This window comes from Dermacentor variabilis, chromosome 8 (assembly GCF_050947875.1).
Source record: "Dermacentor variabilis isolate Ectoservices chromosome 8, ASM5094787v1, whole genome shotgun sequence".
Lineage (NCBI taxonomy): Eukaryota > Metazoa > Arthropoda > Arachnida > Ixodida > Ixodidae > Dermacentor > Dermacentor variabilis.
Genome location: NC_134575.1, coordinates 27,440,700 through 27,464,100, shown reverse-complemented (window position 1 = coordinate 27,464,100; position 23,401 = coordinate 27,440,700). Strand labels below are relative to the sequence as shown.

General features: G+C 46.9%; 1 protein-coding gene across 1 annotated transcript in view; it reads left to right on the top strand.

The window, feature by feature from the left end:
- LOC142591335 (uncharacterized) overlaps positions 1-23,401 on the top strand; it is a 43,927-nt gene extending 20,526 nt beyond the window's left edge. The window contains exons 8-15 of the mRNA XM_075703661.1: positions 2,282-2,437; positions 6,224-6,377; positions 8,218-8,380; positions 11,181-11,305; positions 13,001-13,145; positions 16,285-16,452; positions 21,704-21,862; positions 23,234-23,401. Of these exons, the coding sequence (XP_075559776.1) occupies positions 2,282-2,437; positions 6,224-6,377; positions 8,218-8,380; positions 11,181-11,305; positions 13,001-13,145; positions 16,285-16,452; positions 21,704-21,862; positions 23,234-23,401 (1,238 nt within the window). The remainder of the gene's footprint in view (positions 1-2,281; positions 2,438-6,223; positions 6,378-8,217; positions 8,381-11,180; positions 11,306-13,000; positions 13,146-16,284; positions 16,453-21,703; positions 21,863-23,233) is intronic.

Below are 23,401 nucleotides of genomic sequence, written 5' to 3'. Positions count from 1 at the left end.
TCGAAAATAAAGGTAGCACAGATATAGGCCGATCGTTAATCAAGTCACTGTGAGAGCCACCTTTGTGGATGACTACTACTCTAGCTATCTTCACGCCTTCGGGAAGGGTACCCGCGGCGAAAGCTTCTGCAATGGGCCACACAGTAATTCAGCAACATGTTTAATTGGATCAGCCTTAACGTCATCATAGTCAGCGACAGTGTTTTTATTTAACGATTTCAGGTATGTAGCTATTTCTAATTCGCTACATGGAGTCAAGAAAATAGATTGCACGCAGGAAGAAGAAATGTATTGTTCACAGTCATTTGCTGCACGATTTGTCTGACCTATATGGTTAGGAAATGATCATTGAATTTATCCGCTAGATCGGCTTCAGTGAACTCAATGCCGTTAATCGTTATTGTCGTAGGGAAGGCTATATCTTTTGTTTTCTCTATGAGCAGGCGTGCCGAATTCCAAGCTTTCCTGGGATTACAGGAGACCCCAGCAAATCTTGCGTGATAATATTGAATGCGAGCTCTCTTCAAATCTGAGGTTTAATATGTTGTGAACTTTTTTGTATTCATGTAGTAGAGATATGTCTCTTAGTCTAATGAAGTTGTGGTATAGTTTACCTAGTTCTCTAATTCGGTTACAAAGATCTCTCTTAATCCATGGATGTAACAGACGGCGCTTAGGTATATCGTTTCCCTTCTGTGTCGTCCTATGTTTAAGCGCTACGAAGTTAACATTTCGCATGGAGACTGCTATATGTATGCACTGTCGGACGCTAGGCTTCCCACGCGACCAAAAATTTTGTTGCAGTTGGTCGGGGGCCGACGCTGTAGAATTTTCGGGAGTCTGAATCCGAGTGAAGTGGAGCGGTGGAGGGTAGGGCTAAGCAAGAAATATATATTTTGTGAGTGAGCCCGAGTCACCGAGCGCGGTCTGAGTTAATTCCGTGCATTGTTTGCCTACCTGTGGTCTTAGCCATAGGTTGGCTAATAAATGAGCTTGCTAACGCTAGTTCATTAGACTAACGTCATGCTTCTTATCTCTTTTTTTCCTTCAAGCTTCAGCGCCGCAAGTTCGTAAGTTACATTTGAAGGCCCGGCCTGCACCTTCCATTTCCTTCGTCGTATACCTTTATATCAGAAAGTCGTACTGACAGAAAGCCAGCGGCGCAGAATGTCACGGTCCTGGGAGTATGACCTGAGCTTAGGTCATTGCGTGCGTTATCATTCAGAGTCGATTTGTTCGTTATCCTCTTATTTGCGCCTCTTGAACGTGAAGTCATGTTGTGATAAATGGTCGGCACAACAACAACAACAAAAAGAAGCTCGTGATTCTTGGACAAGCTAACTGGCTTCCCTTGCAGAACGGTATAGCTCAACATTCGATGAAATGTATCCAAAAAAACTATGAAGGCGTCTACAAGAAGTATAAATCGAGTCAACGTAATCTCAGTTATGATTTTCCGGAGTACGTATAGCGGCATGTTACTCTACAGTAGTCGAGTAGAGTTCGACTCCAGATTGCAATATTCCTGCGAAATTTGAGCATGAACAATCCAGCAGTAAGTGCAAAATCGTTTTCTTTTTTTACATCTTAAGCGCAGTATAGGGGGGAGGGGGGCGTCCTTGTATAAAGGATCTTCCAGATTGCACCAATCCTTCTGAGCGGTTAAAACTGTTAAAACGCTGTTCGATACACAATTCCAAGCTCAATGCTTGCATGGTGTCTCTCCTATTCGAACGCATTGAAAGGAAATTTAACAAAAAAAATAGATTATTTGTGATATGTAAGTAATTAAACTTCTTTCAATGCCGAAAATGCCGGTCATATTGTGAGAGAAGCCTTCGTAATCCAGAAGAGACTGCAAAACAATAGCCTGTTGCCGTCAGCGGCTTCGGTTTCGGCTCCATCTCCCGTGACGTCATAGATATTGACGGTGAAGATCGAGCCTGCACTGTGGTCTCGTAGAGCCAAAGACATGTAGCTTAAGAATTGTCAAGAACCCTTACTGACCTGCAAGTGCGCAAATAATAATAAGAAAAAAAGATACTGTGTTGTCCTTGACGTCAGTCTGTGGTGCTAAATTACAAGAAATCAAACTTTCACCTTTCGTTTACTATTCTTGTAATGAACCTATTACCGCGAAATTAAAAGAAAAAAGAAGTCTCGTTCTAAAGAGACGGTATTTTAGCATTGTAAACCAATCTGTGTATAGTGTTTCGCTTTAGTGTCGTTTTGAAAGAAATTAAAGCTCCGTCTTCTGGTCGTTCCACTCCCCCGACGCCAGGCCAATACACGCTCATCTGCGTGTTCGAGGCGCTGCGTCAGGTGCTGTGGAACAAGGATTACTCGTGCACCGACTACGTCTACATCCGGTTCTTCACGTACAGCACCGAGAATAACCCGAACGAACCGGTGGTGTTCGAGAGGAAGAAGCTCCAAGGTGACCGCTGGTGCCAAGTCGCGACGCGCCTTTGCCCCTTTATTTTTCCTATTTTAAAGGCACTCACAGCCAATTCTTCTGGTACCTTTTCTTTATCGTAACGGTAAGCTTAGTTGTCGAGTGTCCAACCATACAGTGGTAATAACGCTTAAAAGTCCGTGGCACATTTCTTTTTTAATCAGAATTTCTCGCAATCTGCATTGTGGATGTAGTCGCGCTCAATAAACATGCTGGCAACAGTGATGGGCGATCGCGATAACGTATATACGTTGGCATTCGTGGGAGGCGGAGAGAAAGTGCGGCTCTAGCCGTAAGAAGGTGATGTTTTGTTTATCAAGCCGATGTTTCTGCGGTTCGTGTTCTCTGGAACGTTGAATTACATTTACAACAATAGCTATAGCGTCCAAATCTACGCCCCCTGCGACGGCTCCCTCCAAGCAACACAACCCGATCTCGAAGGCCGTACAATTTTGCTGGCCGCATGCGCCATGGTTCATGCCAAGCTCAGTGGATGTCAGTAGTGCTAGTATTGCAGCGCTGGCACCCATTCACGGCACGATTCGTCGATGGCGTTTTGTATCTCGAAATGAAAGCCGTTTCTGGGAGGAACCTTCGACGCTGAGCGCATAAACCTGGTGCAGCGGATAAGCACCTCGTCTTGCCGTGGCATAAGGCAGTTTAAACTGCCCCTTGTAGTCGCGTAATCACGCACAGCTAATACTGATTGCCGCGTAACAGGATGCGCACCAGGAACGTTACGTCATCTATGCACGGCCAGTGCGGCTTCAATGCATTTAGTTCGAGAGCACCAGACTTGCATATTTCTTTATGTACTTTCGTTTACAAATCACCTCGACGAATGCAGCATTTAGACAGCTTATATGCACGGTTAAAAGCGGCTAATTTTTGTTCAGGGCGCGACAAAAAGAGGAATGCCAACATGCGCCGAAGATGTTGCCCTGTTCAGTCGACAGCTAGCTATATCCAACAACTCGAGGTCTGCTTTTTATTGCCGAAATTTGAAGCCTGGTAAATATACCACATATCATTTACGTACTCACCTGTCGTAAAATAATGTGAAAGTTAACCCCGCGATCCGAATGAGGTTTAATTAAACGTCCCGTAGATACCCTTCTTGCACCATCTGCATGCCTTGTAGCTATAGCTCTTGCTTCAAAGGTATTCCGAAGTTCACGTTGAAAAAAAGAACAGCATCCCACCTTTACCGTTCGCGTACAAGTTAAGGAGTATTAGGAATAAAGAATGTTCACGCTCCCGTTGCGCTTTAATTGCGCGTTCATTCTTCTGGTATTGCATCCGTGAGAAATGCGCATGCGTGTTACAAACTGAAATAAAAAATCCACCGACAGTTACGATACTCCCTAAAGGGAAGCTTGAGCGCAGCTCTATACGCGTTTTCATTTTGCGCTTTATTGGCTGGCGCGGACAATCTCTCTCGTGCGGCACGTTGCAAGCGGAGGGCGAAGCGTGGCGCGACTGCTTCGATCGCTAGTCGGGAGATCGCGAGAGGCTGCCGCCGCAGACAGATCTCCGCTCATACAGCGCTTTGTTTCCATATATGGTATCGGTAGCTACGTCGGTGAACAAACGACGCTCGCTACTCTGGCTCGCATCATCTCGTATAAGCATCGTCGCCGCATAGCCGGGCTTGTGCGGCACTACGCTTTTCTTCGCACGTTTTCACTATGCCCTCCTCCTCCGCTTTCCTCCTCGCTTTCTCTTCGCTATCGCCGTCTTCCATCCCACGCTGCACTCCGCGTTCTCTGTTTCATCCGCCGCTGTGCTCGTTCGCTCGGTAACACCGACGCCGACGCTCCCCGCAGGAACGGGCGCCCGAGAGCTGCGCTCCAAAATTTCAATTTCATCGACCTCAAATTTCAGGAAAGCTGAAGCGCCATACTCGTTCTGATCAGATTATTTTTCATCTATTTGATTTATTTTATAACTGAAGGCATACATCCAAGAGAAGAAGTGACTCTTACGGAGGTTTTCGGGACAGGCCACGATGTGATTTTACTACTTGCTTATGTCCAAGTTCGCTTTATATTGACGACCTTCAACTTTTTCGATGGCATCAAAAGTAGAATGGAAGGTTCAGAAGCAAGCAAGGAACTGTACCATCCTTCGCGTATGCCGCACTCACGTTCGACCACCTTCCCGCTTATGACATGCGACTAGACTACGTCATCTGTTTGTAACTGCAAGTAAAAAAAAATCGTTGGACTATTTCTGCGAAAAGTCTATCCGCGCTGTAAATGCCTCCTTGTCACTTCTAACGTAACAATGAGGAATTAGGTGCCGTTTGTGGGAGCTTTCCTGTCCTTGCTGTAGCAAACGCGCGCTAAACACGTGGGCATGTCGCGAATTTCTGTAACAGGACGCAAAATATGGCACGATGAGTGAGGTTCAATTCAGGAGGCGAAGTAGGGCTGCAGACCAAGAAGCAGGCGCGCGATATCAACACTCGGTGGCCCGCACATCTAGCACGACCTAGATAGCACACGGCATTTTCACTCCGATCCATGACGTCATGTTACCTGGCCCGACCACCATAGAATCTAACGGGGATACTCCCGAGTCGGCCACAGTGATTTTGACGCTGGCGCTTTCATCACGCCAGCTTTGTCAGTGGAAATTTCGGGCCAGGTAGCGGGACGTCATGGATCGGAGTTAAACAGGCCTTGTGCTACTTAGGTGTTGTTGGCACGTCGCAGGCACTCAAGTGTCTCCGGGAACACAGAACTTCTACCGGACGCCAAAGGTATCGATTGCCGACCACGCCCACGCGGACAGTGACGAGGCATACGCAGCGTGAAAAAATAAAATTGGCTACCAATTCACAAGACGCAGCACAAGCAACCGCAACCAGCGTGCACCTGTCAATGGAACAACCAGCCCCGTTGACTTTGCACAAAGCTCGATCGCAGCGCCCTCATATCCCTTAGTAACAGGCATGGAGTTTCTCAGTGTAACACCTAGAGGGAAATCTGGTGCCACCGTCTATGGGAGTTTCTTAAGGGGCGCCGTGCCGTCATGGCACTTACGGTATATGTGTCTGCGAGGCTCGTGTTGGCTGGTGTTGCAAGAGGCTTCGTCTAGAACGTAGGTATGCCTACACAAATAACGCGCTCTTGCAGTAAAACCTTCATAAAATGTTTCCATTCATGCATATTACATCTTTACTCACCTATAATGCATGACCAAGCGAAGAAAACCAAGAACAGACGACAAACTGCTTCAAAGCGAGCGCGAACCTTGTCGTCTGTCCTCAAACTTTAGCGGCCCCCTGATACTTTTCACGTATCATATAATTGTACATGCAATAACAAGTTCTTATTGTTAAACAAAACATGTTTTTGTGTAATAATAAAGCTACAGCAGCTTTTTACGTGCTATTTTAGTAGAAAATGAATCATTTTGACACAGGGAACGGTGCTTGCCAGGCGCGTCTTCAAGGTGTCTTGGCTCTCCGAGAACGATGCCAATCCGAAGTCACAATATACCGGCATTCCCATGCATACCACAGCGCAGCAGCGCCAGATTTCCCTCTAGGTAATATGGTGAGAAATTCTATGGTAACACGCCGCGCGCACGGTTTGAGATAGCAGCCAAAAAACTGAGGAGCTGTCGGCCGGTCGTAAAGTTGCACGGGTTATCAGCGAGGTTTGTGGGAGCTGAGCGATCGTCAAGTAAAAAAGTTATTCGCGTTCTTGTTTGCTCTTAGGGAAGCTGTACTTACGTGCCGAAAAAAAAATGTGCTTGCAGTGGGACTCGTGAAAGTGTACTACGACGACAGCAACGAGGAATGGAGAGAGTACGCCTATCGATCGCTCGACAATCGAGTGAGGATCGCCATGTTACGACACCCAGGAACCCGCTGGTACTTGGGCGTTTGGGGTGCCGCCTACATGAGGCTCATGTGAGTTAAGTGCCTCCGTGTGGCAGCTTGTTAAATCTTAACATTGTCTTAACGTGGCCTCCGTGATCCACTGCTCGAAAAAGTCGCACCGCGCGTGCTCCGCCGAATCTCGAAGGCTTTGGTCTTAGCCATAGGGGTCCTTACAATATTCTCTTTAGATAAAAAATAAACCTCGCGCAACCGACCACGGGAATTTCCAAAGAGGTGCTGTGCAAATACCCAAAAATTTATGGTTCAGTTTGTCATGAACGTGGCTTGGCACAAAATGAAATCTTTTTTTAGCGTGAAATGTTCATGAAATGCGAACTGAAGGGGCTTCAGCTTCGTAATCGCAAATATGTGAAGCCAACTGACAATGAAACGAAGGAGAGCATAGGGTTAATTACTTGTTGAATATTTCCTATACAGAAATGACAAAAGGCAAATGACAATGACAAAAACTATACAAAAGGCGAGTTAAATTATACGAAAAAACTAATTTCCGCTCTTTTGTCCCGAATAGAGGTCATCGCATTAGGCGTGCAACGCTCTTGACAACTGAGCTGTGTGTGTGTGTGTGTGTGTGTGTGTGTGTGTGTGTGTGTGTGTGTGTGTGTGTGTGTGTGTGTGTGTGTGTGTGTGTGCGTGCGTGTGTGTGCGTGTGCGTGTGTGTGCGTGTGCGTGCGTGCGTGTGTGCGTGTGTGTGTGTGTGTGTGTGCGTGTGTGCGTGTGTGCGTGTGTGTGTGTGTGTGTGCGTGTGTGCGTGTGTGTGTGTGTGTGTGTGCGTGTGTGTGTGTGTGTGCGTGTGTGTGCGTGTGTGCGTGTGCGTGTGAGTGTGTGTGAGTGTGTGTGCGTGTGTGTGTGTGTGTGTGTGTGTGTGTGTGTGTGTGTGTGTGTGTGTGTGTGTGCGCACGCGTCCGTGCATGCCTGCGTTCGTGCGTGCGTGCATGCGTGCGTGTTTTTGTCAATCACGACCTCATGAAGCCAGCAGACGGTTTGGTGGCCTTCGGTGTAGCATTGTCAGTAGTGCGTCACAGCTATAAGACGAAGGTTACGGGTTCGGTCCCCACGGCGACATGCTATCTTTTCGTTCACTTCCACTTCCCCTTTTTTTTGATTATTTCCCACACATCAATTTCAGCCGCAGCCATTCACCCCAATGCTATCCTTGGCTTCCTTGCCTGTTGGTTTTATATTGTCGCAATTATATATATTAAACTATGGGGTTTTTCGTGCCAAAACCACTATCTCATTATGAGGTACCCGGTAGAAAATTGGACCACCTGGGGTTCTTTAAAGTGCATTCGTAATTGTATATATATATATATATATATATATATATATATATATATATATATATACGCAGGAAAGAGACGACGAACTTTTTGGGAGACTTCTTTTTCTTAACGTTTTCGGCTGGTGGACCAGCCTTCGTCAGAGTACAGTACTCTGACGAAGTACTCTGACTGTACTCTGACGAAGGCTGGTCCACCAGCCGAAAACTTTAAGTAAAAGAAGTCTCCACTGTACTCTGACGAAGCCTGGTCCACCAGCCGAAAACGTTAAGTAAAAGAAGTCTCCCAAAAAGTTCGTCGTCTCTTTCCTGCGTATTTTACGTCGGGTCCTGCGTGCTGAACCCCTATATATATATATATATATATATATCTATATATATATATATATCAGTATGAAGCACTAGTATAATCAGCTGTGTCGACTCTTCAAAGGCGTCGACCACTCTGTGTACAGTGTGTCATACCTTCCTTGTGGTTGATCGCTCGAACAGCCGACTTAGCTGAGTGTATAGCGGTGCATGCTTCCAAATCGCGCTCTACAAGATCCCCTCTGCTCCTCCTTCTAGGTCCGGTCTCTTCCACGCGTCGGTCGTGCAAAGGGCCCTGCACGACACGCTGCGGAGCAAGTTCAGCGACAAGCTGAACATGTCCTACTTCCAGGGGTTCGCCATCATCAACAGCATCATACGCGACACCAGGCCTCTGGGTCGCTCCTTCAATTTCAGCGATGTGCGTACACCCTGGGGAAGCGCTCCCTAGCTTCTGGGGACGAATGCACAAAGCTCTTCTCTCGTAAACGCTGCTTTTTTTTTTTCACTTTTCTTCTTTTCTTTCTGCCATTGAACAGATTTTAACGATAACTGCTTACGTGCAGCACATTTCTGCCTACCCAATCAGGGAACTCTTTGATCGCTATGTCACATAGGAGCAATCGCTACAAAGAAATTATTGTATAAGAAACTTCGCTAGAGTTGTTTAAATATGCGTAAGCATCGTGCCATTTGCTCACCTCCGCGCAGACTGGCGTAGAGATAAGCATTAATAGATTATTTTTTTCTTTATGGCGATGATGTAATACATTAGATATAGCGATTCGTGTTACGTGAGAGACCGACGGGTTTTTTTCGTTAAGTAGGCATAGAAATGCTTACGCATTTCAACCAGAACAGAATAATTTCGCAAGGAAAAAACGTTCGCGATGGTGAGTTTTTAGCCTACGACCCCACACTGAGAAGCCGAGTGTCCTACCCACTAGTCCAAACACCCTTGCTTTCAGAGGGTGAATATATCTGTACCGTGTGAATGTGTTGTACCGGCGGTAAACAACGCAAACGTCAAAGAAGAACTGTTTCTATGAAGGCTTTGTCGAGAGGTTTGGTTCTGGCGGAATAAAAGCAGTCTCTAGGACCACACGTAGTGCCGGCTTGGAACATTCTATACATTGGCAATGTTTCTGAATTAGCGAAAATTTAATGCCAAACACGATGTGTTTCGGTGGTCGAGGGATACACCTTCTGTTGGAGCGGTCCTTCGCTGACCGAATTGCACTGATCTCTGATCGGTGGCAATTCGGTCAGTCAGTATGCGTTTCGCGTCGGGCAACACAGATAAGCAGATAAGCACAGATAAACAGTCAATGATTTGATAAGGAGTGACGAGGCGTTATATGGGTCTTGGCCTGGTTGTTAATGGTTCGACGCGGATGGATAAGGTGCAAAAGAACGATAACGGCTTAAAATGATTGGAGCAATTTTGACAAGATTGATAAGGACCGATAAGGGTCGGATCAAGTCCGATAAGTTCGGTAAGGACCGATAAATGTTGATAAGGATAGGATCATGTCCGATAAGGTTGATAAGGGCAGATAGGGGTTGATAACGATCGGATAGATTGCGATAAGATTAATTATGACCGATAAGAGGTGGATCGATTTCAATAACGTTAACAGTCTATAAGAGTCCATGAGGATCGGATCATGCCCGATAAAGTTGAAAAGGGCACATAAAGGTTGATAATGATCGAATAGATTGAGATAATTTATGACGACCGATAAAAGTTGATAACGGTTGGATCTATTCCAATAACGGTCGATAACGGTTGATAAGAGTCGGATCTAGTACTATAAGATTGATAACCGCCAGTAAAGGGTGATAAGGGTTTGTACTGCTCGGATCAAATGTGGTAAGATTGATAATTAGCGGCTGCATGGAGATAAGCAAATGACACAATGCATGTCCTTATTTAGAAAATCTAGTGAAGTTTCTGTCTTAATTCCTTCTTCCTGTATCTCTTTTCTTCGCTTCTTTTCTGTCTACGGGTCATTCATGCCAACATGTTATAGGGTTAACATGGCCATCATCTGTTTCCATTAAACTAAGAAACGTTGCTTCAACAGCATTTGAAGAGTGACATATACATGTTAGTTAACCTGGACAATGTTTTCCACTGCATGAGCACCATTTTACACTAGAGGGCAGAACATCACCATCCGCCCATTTTTTTATGTCCACTGCAGGATGAAGGCCCCTCCAGAGCATAACCTAGTGTCACATAAATTTATTAAGAATTTGTCTTAATCTGGATGACCACAAAAGTGTTCCAGTGCCTTCTACAATGATTGGGCTTTGAAACGAACTCATCTTCAAGAGCGTTGTGTAACGTTTCCTGTTTGTAGTCGGCAGAAGAACTCCAGCACGAAGGATATTGAGTTTCTTTGTTTCTTAAATTTATTATTTCCTATGTCTGCGTGTGGTCCCTCGAAATCCAAATTAGCAATTTAAAGTGGCTTCATGCTCGGCAAACTGAAGTTTCGTGAGTGCGAGCAAAAGAGAAACCGCTCTGAAATTGACAATATCTAATTTACCCGTACGATCAGCCCTAAATCGGGTATTGCAGTGCTCCACGAAGAAAAAGAAGCGATCACAATGTATTTGATAGAGGGACACTGTTAAATTTTCTTTCTTCAGAAAGTTTCATCGGAAGCTTTCTTTCCTTTTTTCTTTTTGAGAAGAAACATATTTTTTTTTAATGTTGCTTGCACAATAAGTCATGTACAAGCTCCGACGTCTATGACGTGTTTCCGGATACCCAAATCGCTTCCGCCGCATTCAACCAGCAAAAGCATAGCCTTCGAGACCGGCATCAGTCTATCCAAAGGGCGCCACCACGAGGGTACGAATTCGACCACCTAACAACGCATTTAGTGATTGCGCACTTTCAGTGGGTGTTGCGTTCCTCAGGTAGTTCCATCCGATGGCCATGGTTGCTAGCCTACCTCTATTGTTTTTGCGTCTTTCGATTGTGCATGTGCTTTCAAACAGAACAGTAACAATTTTTCGCGCAAGTAAAGACCAACTCTTCGAGCCAGTCCAGCGCAAAGATTAATATTGTACTGGCTGATGGTTGATTCTTTCAAAAAAATTTTCATTTCTTAAAGGTATACATAGTTATCTTTTTTTGTTTGTTTGTTGATGTGTTTGTAGGCATGTCGAATAGGATGACCAATGTAATCCTCATTTTCCAATCGCAGATCTTCCGGGGCAGTACACACGGCACTCCGATCCTGGATCCCAGCTGGTCATTGATACACACGGCGGCGATATTTCCTTTCGGCCCAGCCGTAATTCCCGAGACCATGGTCAAACACATTTTGAAGTGCGTCGATGGTTTTTGCAACCTTTTCTCCTTTCTTTTCTTTTTTGCACGATTTCGCCATGTTGCGGTCAGAAACCTCTACTATGAGCAAAGAGTCGCTAGGTGATCATGATGACGACTTGCACGGAAGTTCCTTTTTCGTGTGTTGTAAGGACCAACTGAGACTAAATCTGACTTTAGCTAAATTTAGATAAATATTACATACCACGTTAAAACAATCTTGGCAAAGCCTCGGGGCTGATGATTGCGTAGTTTGCTTGTCCGTCACCTTTAAACAGCACCTATGCAGACGACGAGGGCACCTGGCGTCAACTTCATGCGTGGCAGGTTGTTGCAATGCCGGCAGTCCCACCATGCCGCCTCCGAGACGTTTCCAGCGCGCCACAAGCTCCACCCAATCTCGGAGGTCATACCGCGATTAGGTCACACCGAAATTAGATTCTGCAACAACATAGCCTTCGAGAGTTGTGTCTGTTGCCGAGAAAGAACCGTCACTCGGGTGTGGATTTCAACACAGCTTATGGTGTCTTCGTTCATTGGCGCATTGTTTATAATGAATCTAGTCGGACCTGCCCGACCTGTACTCGTCTTGAAGACTCTGCGTCGTGTTTCTCTTTGCGTAAAAGATTGATACTCAGCGAGTACGACGATTTGAAAACACTCGTTATATTTGAATCCAAAAGTTTGTCCTTAAACGCTGAATATGACATCATCGACATTATCGTGACGTCTTGACGCAAAGCAAAGTTTGATCGCGTAGCGTAGCAGTAAGGTCAGGTATGATGATGTTCTTCATGAAAAAAAAACTAAGTAGTAGTGTATTGCCCGTTTCTTCCGACTTTCATCGCGTGGTATAACCCCTCTCTCCGATAGCATAAATGGTGATATAACTATAGGGTATCCTGACGTCATGTAGATGGGTCAGTCTCTGATGTACCGCTATCGAAAGTGGGTCCGAAATCACCAAGCTTCTTGTTCGTGAGCGCTCTACGTCATTGGCTAGCCGTACGATTGGCTGGCATTTTCTTTTACAATAAATTCCGGTGTAGGAGCCTTCTCTTGAAGACGGGCTCCGTGCCCGTATTCACGAAAGGTTTCACGATATAATTGTGCGTAAGAGACATTGTCAACCAATCCTGCGTGATGCCAGCTGGATGTATTGTTACCGAAGGCGGCCAGTCATTTGGAAAGGACACTTACGAACAAAAAGCTCTGCGAATTCAACCGCTGTTTCGTAGAAACGTCTGTCGTAATAGATCTTCAAGAGCGCGATTTGCCAGTGTTTGTTTTTAGGGTTAGAGGGTTTGACTGGCATTTGAAGGAAGAAAGAGAAAAGTCGAAAATGGCCTATCGGTACTCGCCTAAGTGATTAGGAGCAGCCCATAAAGGACTGTTGCTTGAGCCAACGTTTTGAGGACTGCCCTGACGAAGGCGAGCCTCCTTCTCGAAGCAAAACACCTCGAGAAGGAGACTTTCAGCTTCTGTGACATACCTTGTTCGGCCCTTTTTAACCACTTCGGTTCCTGTACCTTCGTGCAAACTTCTAATCGTGTTCAGTGCTTGTTTAAGCGTGTTAAGCTTAACAAATCGATCAACAAAACTGCCAGCATGGACGATGTGTGCAGCCAATCGAAACGCTTACCGACGGTCCTGCTGAAGAAGGACGCGCTTTATCTCGCCCTACTCGCCACGCAGTGAAGCAGACATCGTAGGGATCAGCACGGCCAACAGCACGGACGAGCCCAACTTGCTGATGGACAGGGTGCAAAACACCGCTCCCTTCCGGTTTGCGTCGCCGCCCAACCCGATCATGCCACCCGGCCCGCACACACGAGGCATGGTGAGTCGCCCTGGATGACGTCACTGTCTTTTATTGAAGACAAGGTCTCCTTTAACAGCTTCAGATGTATATGTGGTTCGCGAGATAGGGGTAGCTGGCCGCTTTCGTCTCGTCAGGTTAGACGGTTTGAGGACAGCGAAAAAGTGGTCAGAACACAGCTTGGAACAAAAAAAGACGCACAAAGTTAGTGTACAGTTATGTACGGAGCAGTAATAATGAGTAACTAAGAACAAAAATGATGAAATGTAATCCAGATGCCCTCGTTCGAAGTGTACGTGCCTAAAGCTGAAACCGGAAGTATGGCTTTACTCGACGAAAAGTATGGGTCAGTGCCCGAGATAGCGCAGACTAAAAATGGGGGCCGATGCCGAAGGCAGTGCGATCTAATTAGACAACAAAGAACGTGGTCATAGTACATATATATACGTCAGGAAGACCTTTCTTTCTTCAATATTCCTAGCTGTTTCAATACATCAATTGAGCGCAATCAGACATAAAGGTGGAGAAAATATACGCCATGTATCATTCCCGGCGGGCGTTGCGTACAGGCATGAATTACGAAAACTTGCCTTGTGGTTGTGGAGCAGGCTACAGATCGCTCAGGCATCCAGACATTACCGGCCATTCAGCAATCATCCGCAGTCTCTGAAGAGTCCGGCGCATGCGACTAAACATGCGCATGCGAATAAACAATGCTGGATAACTTGAAATGCAATAATAGAAAATCGCTAACGTTTAGTACTCATGCACGTGAAAATCATTTTGTATAATAATTGCAAGAACGGCTGTCCAATGTTCGGAAAGTGTTCGATGTTTTAGTCGATTCGACTCCGGAAATAATCGATTCGTATTCAATGAGGTCTCTAGAATTACTATTCGCACTCGCCCGTTCCCCACTGTGGAAGCTAGTCCTGCCGAATAGGCGCTTGCCTCAGGTCACGTGGCACGCGCTCGCGAGAGCACTTGCCACGTGACCTGGCACGTGCTCCAGAGGGCACGCGTGTGAGCACCTCTTTCATTCGGCTTTGCAAGCAGGAGTGAAACAAGGAAAAAAAACTGAAATTATACAGATCCCGCGCACTGTGGGAATCGACGTTAGGCGAATCGTTCTGTGCTGTTTGCTTAGATTGACGGTAATTGGCGTTGGTTTCGACGGTGAATGTTTAACTTCTTTAGCGTTGAGCACAATACGACAGGGATGAGTTGGGGGCAAAGATTACCTCGCGCGTGCACCACTGCTGTTTGTCCGCGCAATACAGAGAACACGCAGCGAGTGGTTTGCCTGAGGCGTTGTTTGCTCACACGGCACATCCCGTCGTAGCAGAAGTGTTCAACTTTCATTGAATCATGGGACTGTACGTGTAACAAACAGCGATCGCATTACGAGGCCCGCTGTATAGTGGCGGAGCACCAATCAATTTTGACACCCCTGTGTTATTTAACGAGAACCTCAGTCTAAGTGCATACGAGTGATTTTGTCTTTCGCTTCCGTCGAAATGTGGTTGGCATGGTCGCGATTGAACCCGCGACCTCGAGCAATGCCACAGCCGCAAAGCCATACCTCGGCGGGCACAGAAAGTGTTGAATTGCCGTGCGACCTTTTCCGTAGCGTCGCCTATAGACTCTTGCGGTGCTGCGGTTTTGCGTCCGCACGCCGTGCGTCAGATATGCTTGCCCTCACCCCCCCCCTCCCACCCCGCAAAATGTTTCCAGAAGCTGATAACTAAACGCTAGAGAACTAAGTCCGACGCGTCATCCGCGCAGCGAGTAATTTCTCTTCATGATAATAGAGAGGTTTAGCTTAGGGGACGCAAGCGGCTTGCGCACGCAAGAACTAAGGGCGCCGGAATTGCGCATGCGCAGACCCTTACGTCCGTGTCTGCGCATGCGCAGTACCGGCGCCCCTTAGTTCTTGCGTGCGCAAGCCGCTTGCGTCCCCTAAACTAACACTCTCTTAAGCTTATGCGCTACACCGGCCGTTCGCAATTCTAAGTCGAAAAAAAATGCAAACATTCGTTCGTGCGAACGCACGCAAGGTCTGACCAGAACCACCTAGACTACGTAGTTTATCTAGTCCGACCAGAACCACCCAGTCTAGGCGGTTCTGGTCAGACGCTGACCCAGTGACGTCACGAGGGCGAAGGCGATGTCTGAAGTTTGTCGAGGGATGAATTGCCGGGAGAGAGGAGTACGACTTCTCCGACAGGGGTATAAGCGTGGCTATCATTTAGCCCGTTTCATTACTGCGCACATAGCCTCGTAGGGACTATACAGAGAGTGCGTCCCTACTATTCTCGCCCGAACGTGTTGTCGGTCGCACATGCCTCTTCTGTAGCAGCATCAACAAGGGTCGTCAAATACCGGTAGGGTGCGCTAGTAAAGCTTCGCTTTAAGACAACGTGTCAACATTCATCCGTCTGCCGCCACTGAAGCGTCATTGTGGTGTGTTCCGTTTTTGTCTCGTCGCAGATGTTGCGTCGTGCACTGGAACTGCATGTTATTAAGCAAACTTATTTCCGAATGCATTTGGGCTGAAAATGCATCACACGCTATATTCACGAATATTTCTCGACGTACATATATGTTTTTGGCCATTACTGTGTATTTCTGCAAGATCTTTTGTGTTTTGCTGTCGAGTTGTTCTTTGTCTTGTACGCTCGTGAGCAAAAGTATACGGACCAAGGATTGCGCGATAAAACTATTTTTCTCCTCTGTCTGTGAATGCAACTTGAAAAGAAAGACTCCAATTCAAACTTGGCATTACAAATTTTCCACCGCAATCGTCAGTTGCCGGTTATGCGTGTTAACTTCGAAGAAATCCAGTTTCTTCGGCGCCCTTGTAGTTCCTACACTTTTGCTCACGGGTGTACATGTGCTAAGAAGTGAGGTTGCTTTGGAATTTTACAACAAACTCGGGTGGCTGTCTGTCGCATTTTTTTATGTAATCGTTGTCGTGTGCCGTGCACATGGGTTTACTCGGGCGCCCTCAAATTTCAAATATATTTCCCCTTTTCTCCCGGGCCTACCCGCGTTGTAATGATATCGAATAAACTGAAATCGAACCGCCAGAGTCACGACAGTGGTGACTTCACCGCGGCTATAAATGCACGTGACTGCTTGATTCGCGTACTGCATGCAGCTGGACACCCTGGGCGAATTCCCGCACTGGAAGAACGTGCTGAACAGGTCGAAGCTCTGTTTCTCGGTCACCACCTCGATCAACTACGCGTACACCAGCGTCGACGGCATCGACTTCATTCACGAAGTCCGCTCCGACGAAGACGTGCAACGCTACAGCCGGAGGCGGGTACGGCAGCATTAGAGACATTTAGCGTGTCCGGTATTCCGGCAAGCGCGGGCAGTTTGCCGGTTTAGCGGGGGCGTAAACGTCAGCGGCCAGAATGGTGGCGCCAGCTGGCGGCGCAAAGCCCAACCACACAAAGCTAATTACTATATTCTGCTTAGCTGCTGGTGTAAATTTTCGACAGTGGCGTAATCGTGTTCACAATTACGCCGCTGCCAAAATTCGCACGAGTAGCGAAGCAGGATATAGTGGGTTACTGCATTTTTAGCTCTGTGTTTGTATGGTTGAACTCTACGCTACCAGGTGGCTGCACCGCTCTGGCCGCTCACGTTTACGCCCCCGCAAATCCGGCAATCCGCCCAAACCGCTCCCGTTTACCGGAATAGCGGACAAGCTAAAAGTCTCTATTAGTGAGGTTTAGCTTGCCCGGTATTCCGGTAAAAAGCAGGCGGTGCTGCATGCCAAGTGGATCTCGGCTGTTGAACAACAGGTGCAAACGCGCTGGCTTTGTATTTGTCACGAGTGCAATATTTCGTCGCTGTGTATTCTAATTATCTCTCATAACAGAGAGGTTTGTTAGGTTGTCCGGTATTCCGGTAAAACGCAGGCGGATGGGGCGGGGCGTTGGGGCGGAGGCGTGAACGTGAGCGGTCTGCATGGTGCAGCCACCTGGTGGCGCAGTGCAGACAGAAACAGCTAATATTGCAGTAACCAAGTATATTTTACTTTGTTACGGGTGTGAATTTTGGCAGCAACAAGGTTACGCATATGCCGAAAATTTATACCAGCAGCGAAGGATACGCTCGGCTAATGCAATATTAGCCGTTTCTGTCTGTTTGAGCACTGCGCCACGAGGTGGCTCCACCATGCAGACCGCTCACGCTTACGCCTTCGCCCCGTCCGTCTGCGTTTTACCGTAATACCGGACAAGTTAAACCTTTTTATTATGAGAGAGACTTAGAATGCACAGCGGCGAAATGTTGCAGTCGTGACACAATTACAGAGCAAGCGCGTTTGCACCTGTTGTTCCACACAGCCGAGATCAACTTGGCATGCAGCACCGCTATACAGAATACAGGAGACAAGAACCAAAGGGCACTACGGGATGGCCTCTGCTCGCGCTTTCAATAATTTCCTTTATTAATGAACTGCGATAAACCAAACAAGAATACGTCAAAGATCCACTTACGTGCCAGAGCTAGTATAGATCGTGTCCTGAAGGAACGCTAGTATAAGTCCCGTACTATAATGTTATCAAACACGCTTTTCCGCCCTGCTGTGCTACACAGGAGTGGAATTCGTTATCGGAAGCAGTCTTCAATGCTCCATCCCCGTTCCTTTGCTTATTACGCTGCTGAGAGAACATATACTAACACGTGAAAGGTATCACCTGTGTCTAGTCTCAAACAGTAGTGTTCGTACGCATCTCTGGAATGCAGGCATATTTTTTGTGTCTTATTAGTGTCGTTTCCAACCTAAAATAATGGTCGATTTGGTCGTTGTAGCTATATGTTTGTATACATGTAAGTGACCTTGTCTTTAGCTGTGCCGTGCGCAACGACTATAGTTGTCAACGAACCATGATCTCTTATTATTTGTACATTTCAGTATAAGAAGAAAAGAAGGGGGGACAAGAAAACGCATAGTAGATGTGGGGAAGAGGAAGGTGCATGGCCGAGGCACCGTAACTGCCGAAGCTGCCTTACGGGCACTTGAACTTTCTCGCGGCAAAGGAATACAGAATAATAGAATGAGTCTGACGTCTACACGTTGCAGAAAAAAATAACCGATTACAATAAAAATTACTTACTCAAAACTGTGATTGATAACAATTACCAATTACTGCCCCGCGAAGGCAATTGCATAATTACTCGAAAGTAACCGATCACTTGTGCGTTACTTCCCTTCGCACTTTTAATAACACTGCTCAGATACCGTAAAGAGAAAGAACTGGCCTGGTACGTTCGGTGCGTCCTCTGCAGTCCTGCATAGATGGCTTATCTTTACCAACAAGTGCTTCTCAAAAATTTTTATCGGTTACGTTTGTTCCCCCGTATGCTTGTCTTGGAAGACATCAGCAGCAACAATGAGAACTCTCTCGATGTGGGCGCCTATAGAACTCTAGGGCGGTGTTGGAACATATGCGGACATATCGCGCACGAGATATTGCCGTTAGTCAGCATCCGGTTCCTCTGTAATGTGCAGCGCTTCGTCGCTCTTGGAACTGGAAGAAGCCGCTCCCGATCGGGTCAGAAGGGAAGGCGCGTAAAATTCCTCCGTGTAGCTAATATTCTGACATTAACGTCCTATATGGTCGTCGCTGTCGAGACACACCAGTATCGGTTCGAGTCGTCGTTCAACATCCGGTGTAGCGTTAACATGACGAAGCAAATATTCAGCTCCCAGTTTTGTCTGCCTGGACTAGCCGCTGCGTGGTACGATCTCGGGTGGCACGATCTCGGAATGACTACAGTCGTTCCGGCGAAATTCTGGTTCGCCAAATTGCGGCACCGCCTACAGCTTGTCTCGGCAATAAAGTAGCAAGTGACACGTAATTCGTTACTTAAAAAAAACAGTAATTGACACGCACAGTGAGCGTCACCGTTTCAGAAGTGTAATCGTTAAGTCGCAAAATAACCAGAACAATGTCACATACTATTACCAGTAATTAATTGCGTGTAATCCGTTACGTGCAAGTCTGGGATGTGCGAAGCGCGGGGCTTTGGAGTGAAGATAGTTAGGCATGATAGAAAGTAACGGAGCTTCGAAAGGTACACGTTAGGCCAAATTGCACCTTTAAGGGTGTTTTCTCATGTCTATAACTCATCCCCTTACACCCATAAAAAAGTGTGTTAAGGCGAACTCATTCGCGGATTTGAGAGGATGAATTTTTTTTTTTGGATTTACATCCTTTCCCTCAACGTGTGTTTTGGAGAAATGTGCACTGCGCTTTATTTTTGCCGAGATATATCTTACTCTATCGCTAACGTGATATTTTGGACCTCCGCCGAAGTAATTCCCATGTGCTCTCCGAGACGTCTACAAAAATAAAATAATGAACTGACGAAAAAAAAAGCTGTAAAGATTGCTTTACAACTTTTGACATAGAGATTGCCAGTCGATAATGTTAGCTTTGGGCCGCTCCGATAACACAATTACAAGGAACAATAGAACACCTTAAGAATTCAGTGGCTCCTCTATAGGCGCACCGAGAGGCCGAGGCCACGCTCTTCCGTGCTTCAGTTTTTCGATAAATCCGCACCAAATTATTACAACGAAGGCGCCAAATAAAACAGCGGACGAAGGAAGGCAACGCGGGACAACTACGTAGGCGCAGGCGTAGGTGTCCCGCGTTGCCTTTCTTCGTCCGTTGTGTTATTTGGCGCCTTCGTTGTAATCATGTATGACCAACTCGCCCATCAACGCGTGCTCAGTGACCAAAGTGAAAGAACTTGAGCGACGCTAGCGGAAGGCAGCGTGGTGAATAGAACAAAACAGTTCTTTTTTTTTCCACTTTGTCAGCAACCTGCCCCACTTTCACAATAGATACTGTGTTCTGATATCTGTAGAAGATTGCTCCACATGCACGTGCGAGAGTTTACTCCAACCGATACTGCGCGTAACAGCTCAACGCTCACTGCGCCGGCCCCGACGCTACACCAGAACGAACTATAGCGCCTGAACAACTGTCATTGGTTGGCGCGCTGTGAGTTGCTGACGATTGGTAGCTGTTCTATAAAACAGCAGCGAGCTGGAACAACGTTAACAAAGCCAGTGCTAAAAAGCGAAGGCAGGGTACAAATAAAATTTAAAAGCAACCTCCATTTCACTTCACTTCCGGGGACCCCAAGTACACGAAGTATAGCAGGTTGACATCTGTAGCCTACTGTGACCGTATGACGTGCTTGAACAATGACTTGGCGTAAACCGCTGGCATGTAGACACATTATTTTTTTACTTGCTTGAAATGTTGAAGTACCCGCGTGCACCCTTAAATTCTGCGAGGTGCATGTTTCGCACGAAACACCTTTCTAACAACCCGAAACTACAGAAATGGTGTACTATGGGTGTTGTGCTTACGAGTACGCCCACTTTTCGAAATGTCCAGCAAAAGCAAGGGCGCGAGACGTGTCTTTCGACATCCAATCAATCCATCCTCGAGGGTGTTGTTTTCCGCATAGTGCGTGTACACAGGAAACGGGAAAATTCTGGAAACACGGTGACCCTGTTTCCTTGACCGACATTCCGTGGTGCCGTGCGGTCAGAGAACGTTGAAAATGAAACGCTGGGCAATCGCAGGGCCATCTATGAATGTCGCTATAGACTTTTAAGTCAGCGAGTTCAGAATTTAGCTGTGCCTGGGGAGAAGAGGAGAGGTGCCTTTGTTTCACCCGCGAGCCTCAGCATTCTGGCTTGTCAGAGCGACTTTGTGACTTTTCCAAATTGGCAACTCTCAGTAACCTGTTGCGTTATAAACGCCGTGAATATGAATGATCAGGCGTGTGCGCCGAGGCCGACTTCCTTCCTGTGTTTAGTGTGAGTGCGTTCAAGTTTTGAAACGTAAAGCATAATAAATGACGTCGCAAACACGTCTGCAACCCCGAGCTCGAAGATTTGGCCCCCGGGCTTTTCATCGTTCCCGCGTGGGCTGACCCACCGTATACTTGCCACTCCCGTAGACGTTAACGCCAACAGAATTCACTAGAAAATTTTCGAGGGGAAACTCTAGCGTTAGTGCGTGCGGGAGCTGCGTGCATGTACGGATGGTACAGTCAGCGCTGGAATGACGGAAGGCGCGCTGATTTTTTTTCCTAAACTTCATCTTTTGAAGCTTCAAACCTGTTCGTCATTTTGCAAATTCATCGTTTCCAACAAAATATTGCCTTATAAGTGCAACGATTGGCAACGGGCGCAGGTATTAATTACCTTGCAATGTATAAAAAAATAAGCTAAAGCGGCATAAAGAACGCCGCAAGAACGTTGGTAGAGACGAGCGGGAAGATTAGACAAATCTGACTACTAAATATTGTCTCAATCGCAGCCTAATGATCGTAACACCAGAGTTCCGTCTAGTAGATTTTCTCTGTGTGTAGAAAGCCTGTGCCGCCAGAGTTACCTATTAGTATATATGGAGTTGAAATTAACCTTACCTGAAAACAGGGTTAGGATTCAAGAACGTATCCGCGTGGAGACGCCTGGACACACACCGTGATGCGTGTCCATGGCCCCTTAGTATTTACCCGCGCATGTGCAGTTCGTCGCCCCCATCGGCAACAAGCTGCCGGTGGAGAAGAAGAACATGGTCTACCACTACGACAACGTCACGCATACGCATTACTGGCGCCACCCGCCACCCGGCCAGAAGCTTCTCAGCTTCTTCGCGTACGACATGGCCGAGACACTCAAATACAAGGTACGCGTACGACACTGTGTGTTTGTGCTACTCTATAAAATGGGGCTAGTTTATTTGTACTTACACTAGCTTACACGAGTGTAGCTAGTGTAGGGAAGTCGCCTTTTTTTTTTTATGGTGTAGAAACAGTGTAGCTTCGCCCACCTGCAGGGAGCTATATTTTATAGCCGTAGTGTAGCATGAAAACTACGCTATCGACACCGCAGTTTAGATGACTGTAGGCGTACCAGGCGACAAACAAGCAGGATGGCGTTGCAAACGCGTGGCGCCATGTTGTCACAGAGAGGATCGAAGGTAAGCTAACTTTCAAGAAGACAAAAGTACCGTCCTCGCGGATGGTGCGGATTGTTTCGGGCTCAATGTAATTTTACGTCTTCAGTTTACAGCCGTAACTGAAGTAGTTATTCCATGCAAGGCGTCGCCGATGAGTTAAAACTTCTATGAGAGCACTACGGTTGCCTATCTTCATTCCGCGGCGTTGACTGCTAAGTGTGAAACGTAATATATTCGTGGTATTTGGTGCTTCGTGCACAACTGTTGCATCACATAGCCCGTGCTGTCGTGTTGTAGCCTGTCCATTGTGTTGTTGTGTGCTACACTGAATAATGGAATATAGACGGGTGGCAACATCGCCTAGTACTGCCCCATACTAAACGCGCCATGGCGTCAGGGATTGTTAAAATATTTAAGTGAAGTTTAGCACACTCTCGGTAGAACGAATGTTGTTATAAAGCAGCTTAACTTAAAGCAAAGACTTACGCTTACCTCCCAATATATCCGCTAGCACCGTCTGTCCCGGCGGGGAAGTATTTCTACAGCAGTTACAACGAGCACTACGCGGATGTATCCGCAATACAAAATTGTATGTGCCTCACAGGGGCTACGTTCCTGTGTATATTTCATTTAGCTTAACGTTCTAAAGCACCTTAAGTCATGAAGTTTTGGTAAGGGTGACGTGCCTACAAATTTTCGATCTTTTTTTTTTGTTTCCTGTAGTCAGTACATCGTGCAGTGACCGCGTGCCTCTTCGCTTCTTTGACGCGAGATTATTTGCCAATTCAACCCCCCCCCTCTTTCACGGCCCATCTGCACCCCCCTAAGGGCTGCATCCCGGACAGTCCAACAATCTCCCCCCTACCCTCCCTCTCTAGTGACGTCACTGCGTGAATCGCTTCTTACCCTCCCGACGCGGTCAATATCGCGATCTGTCAAAAGCCGCGGCTTCCGTTAGCGCCCTTAATTATTGCAATGGGTAGCCACCGACGTTCCCGATTCAACGGGCCCTCCTGTAGGACTTGCACTCTAACGCAATGCCTAGCCCACATTGTCAGACAGAATCGCCCGAACCTCGGTGGGACCACTCTTTTGCAGGTCGAGCAGATGCTGAAGGCGTACCCCGACGACCGCTGCGTCGTCTTTGACGACTTGGGCGAAGACGGCCTGGGCGCCAACTTCACTGTGAGGGGCGAAACCTACCAGTGGAAGCCGTACGCCATGTTCCAGGCCGTCGTGGATGTCCTGAATAGCAGCACCATATAG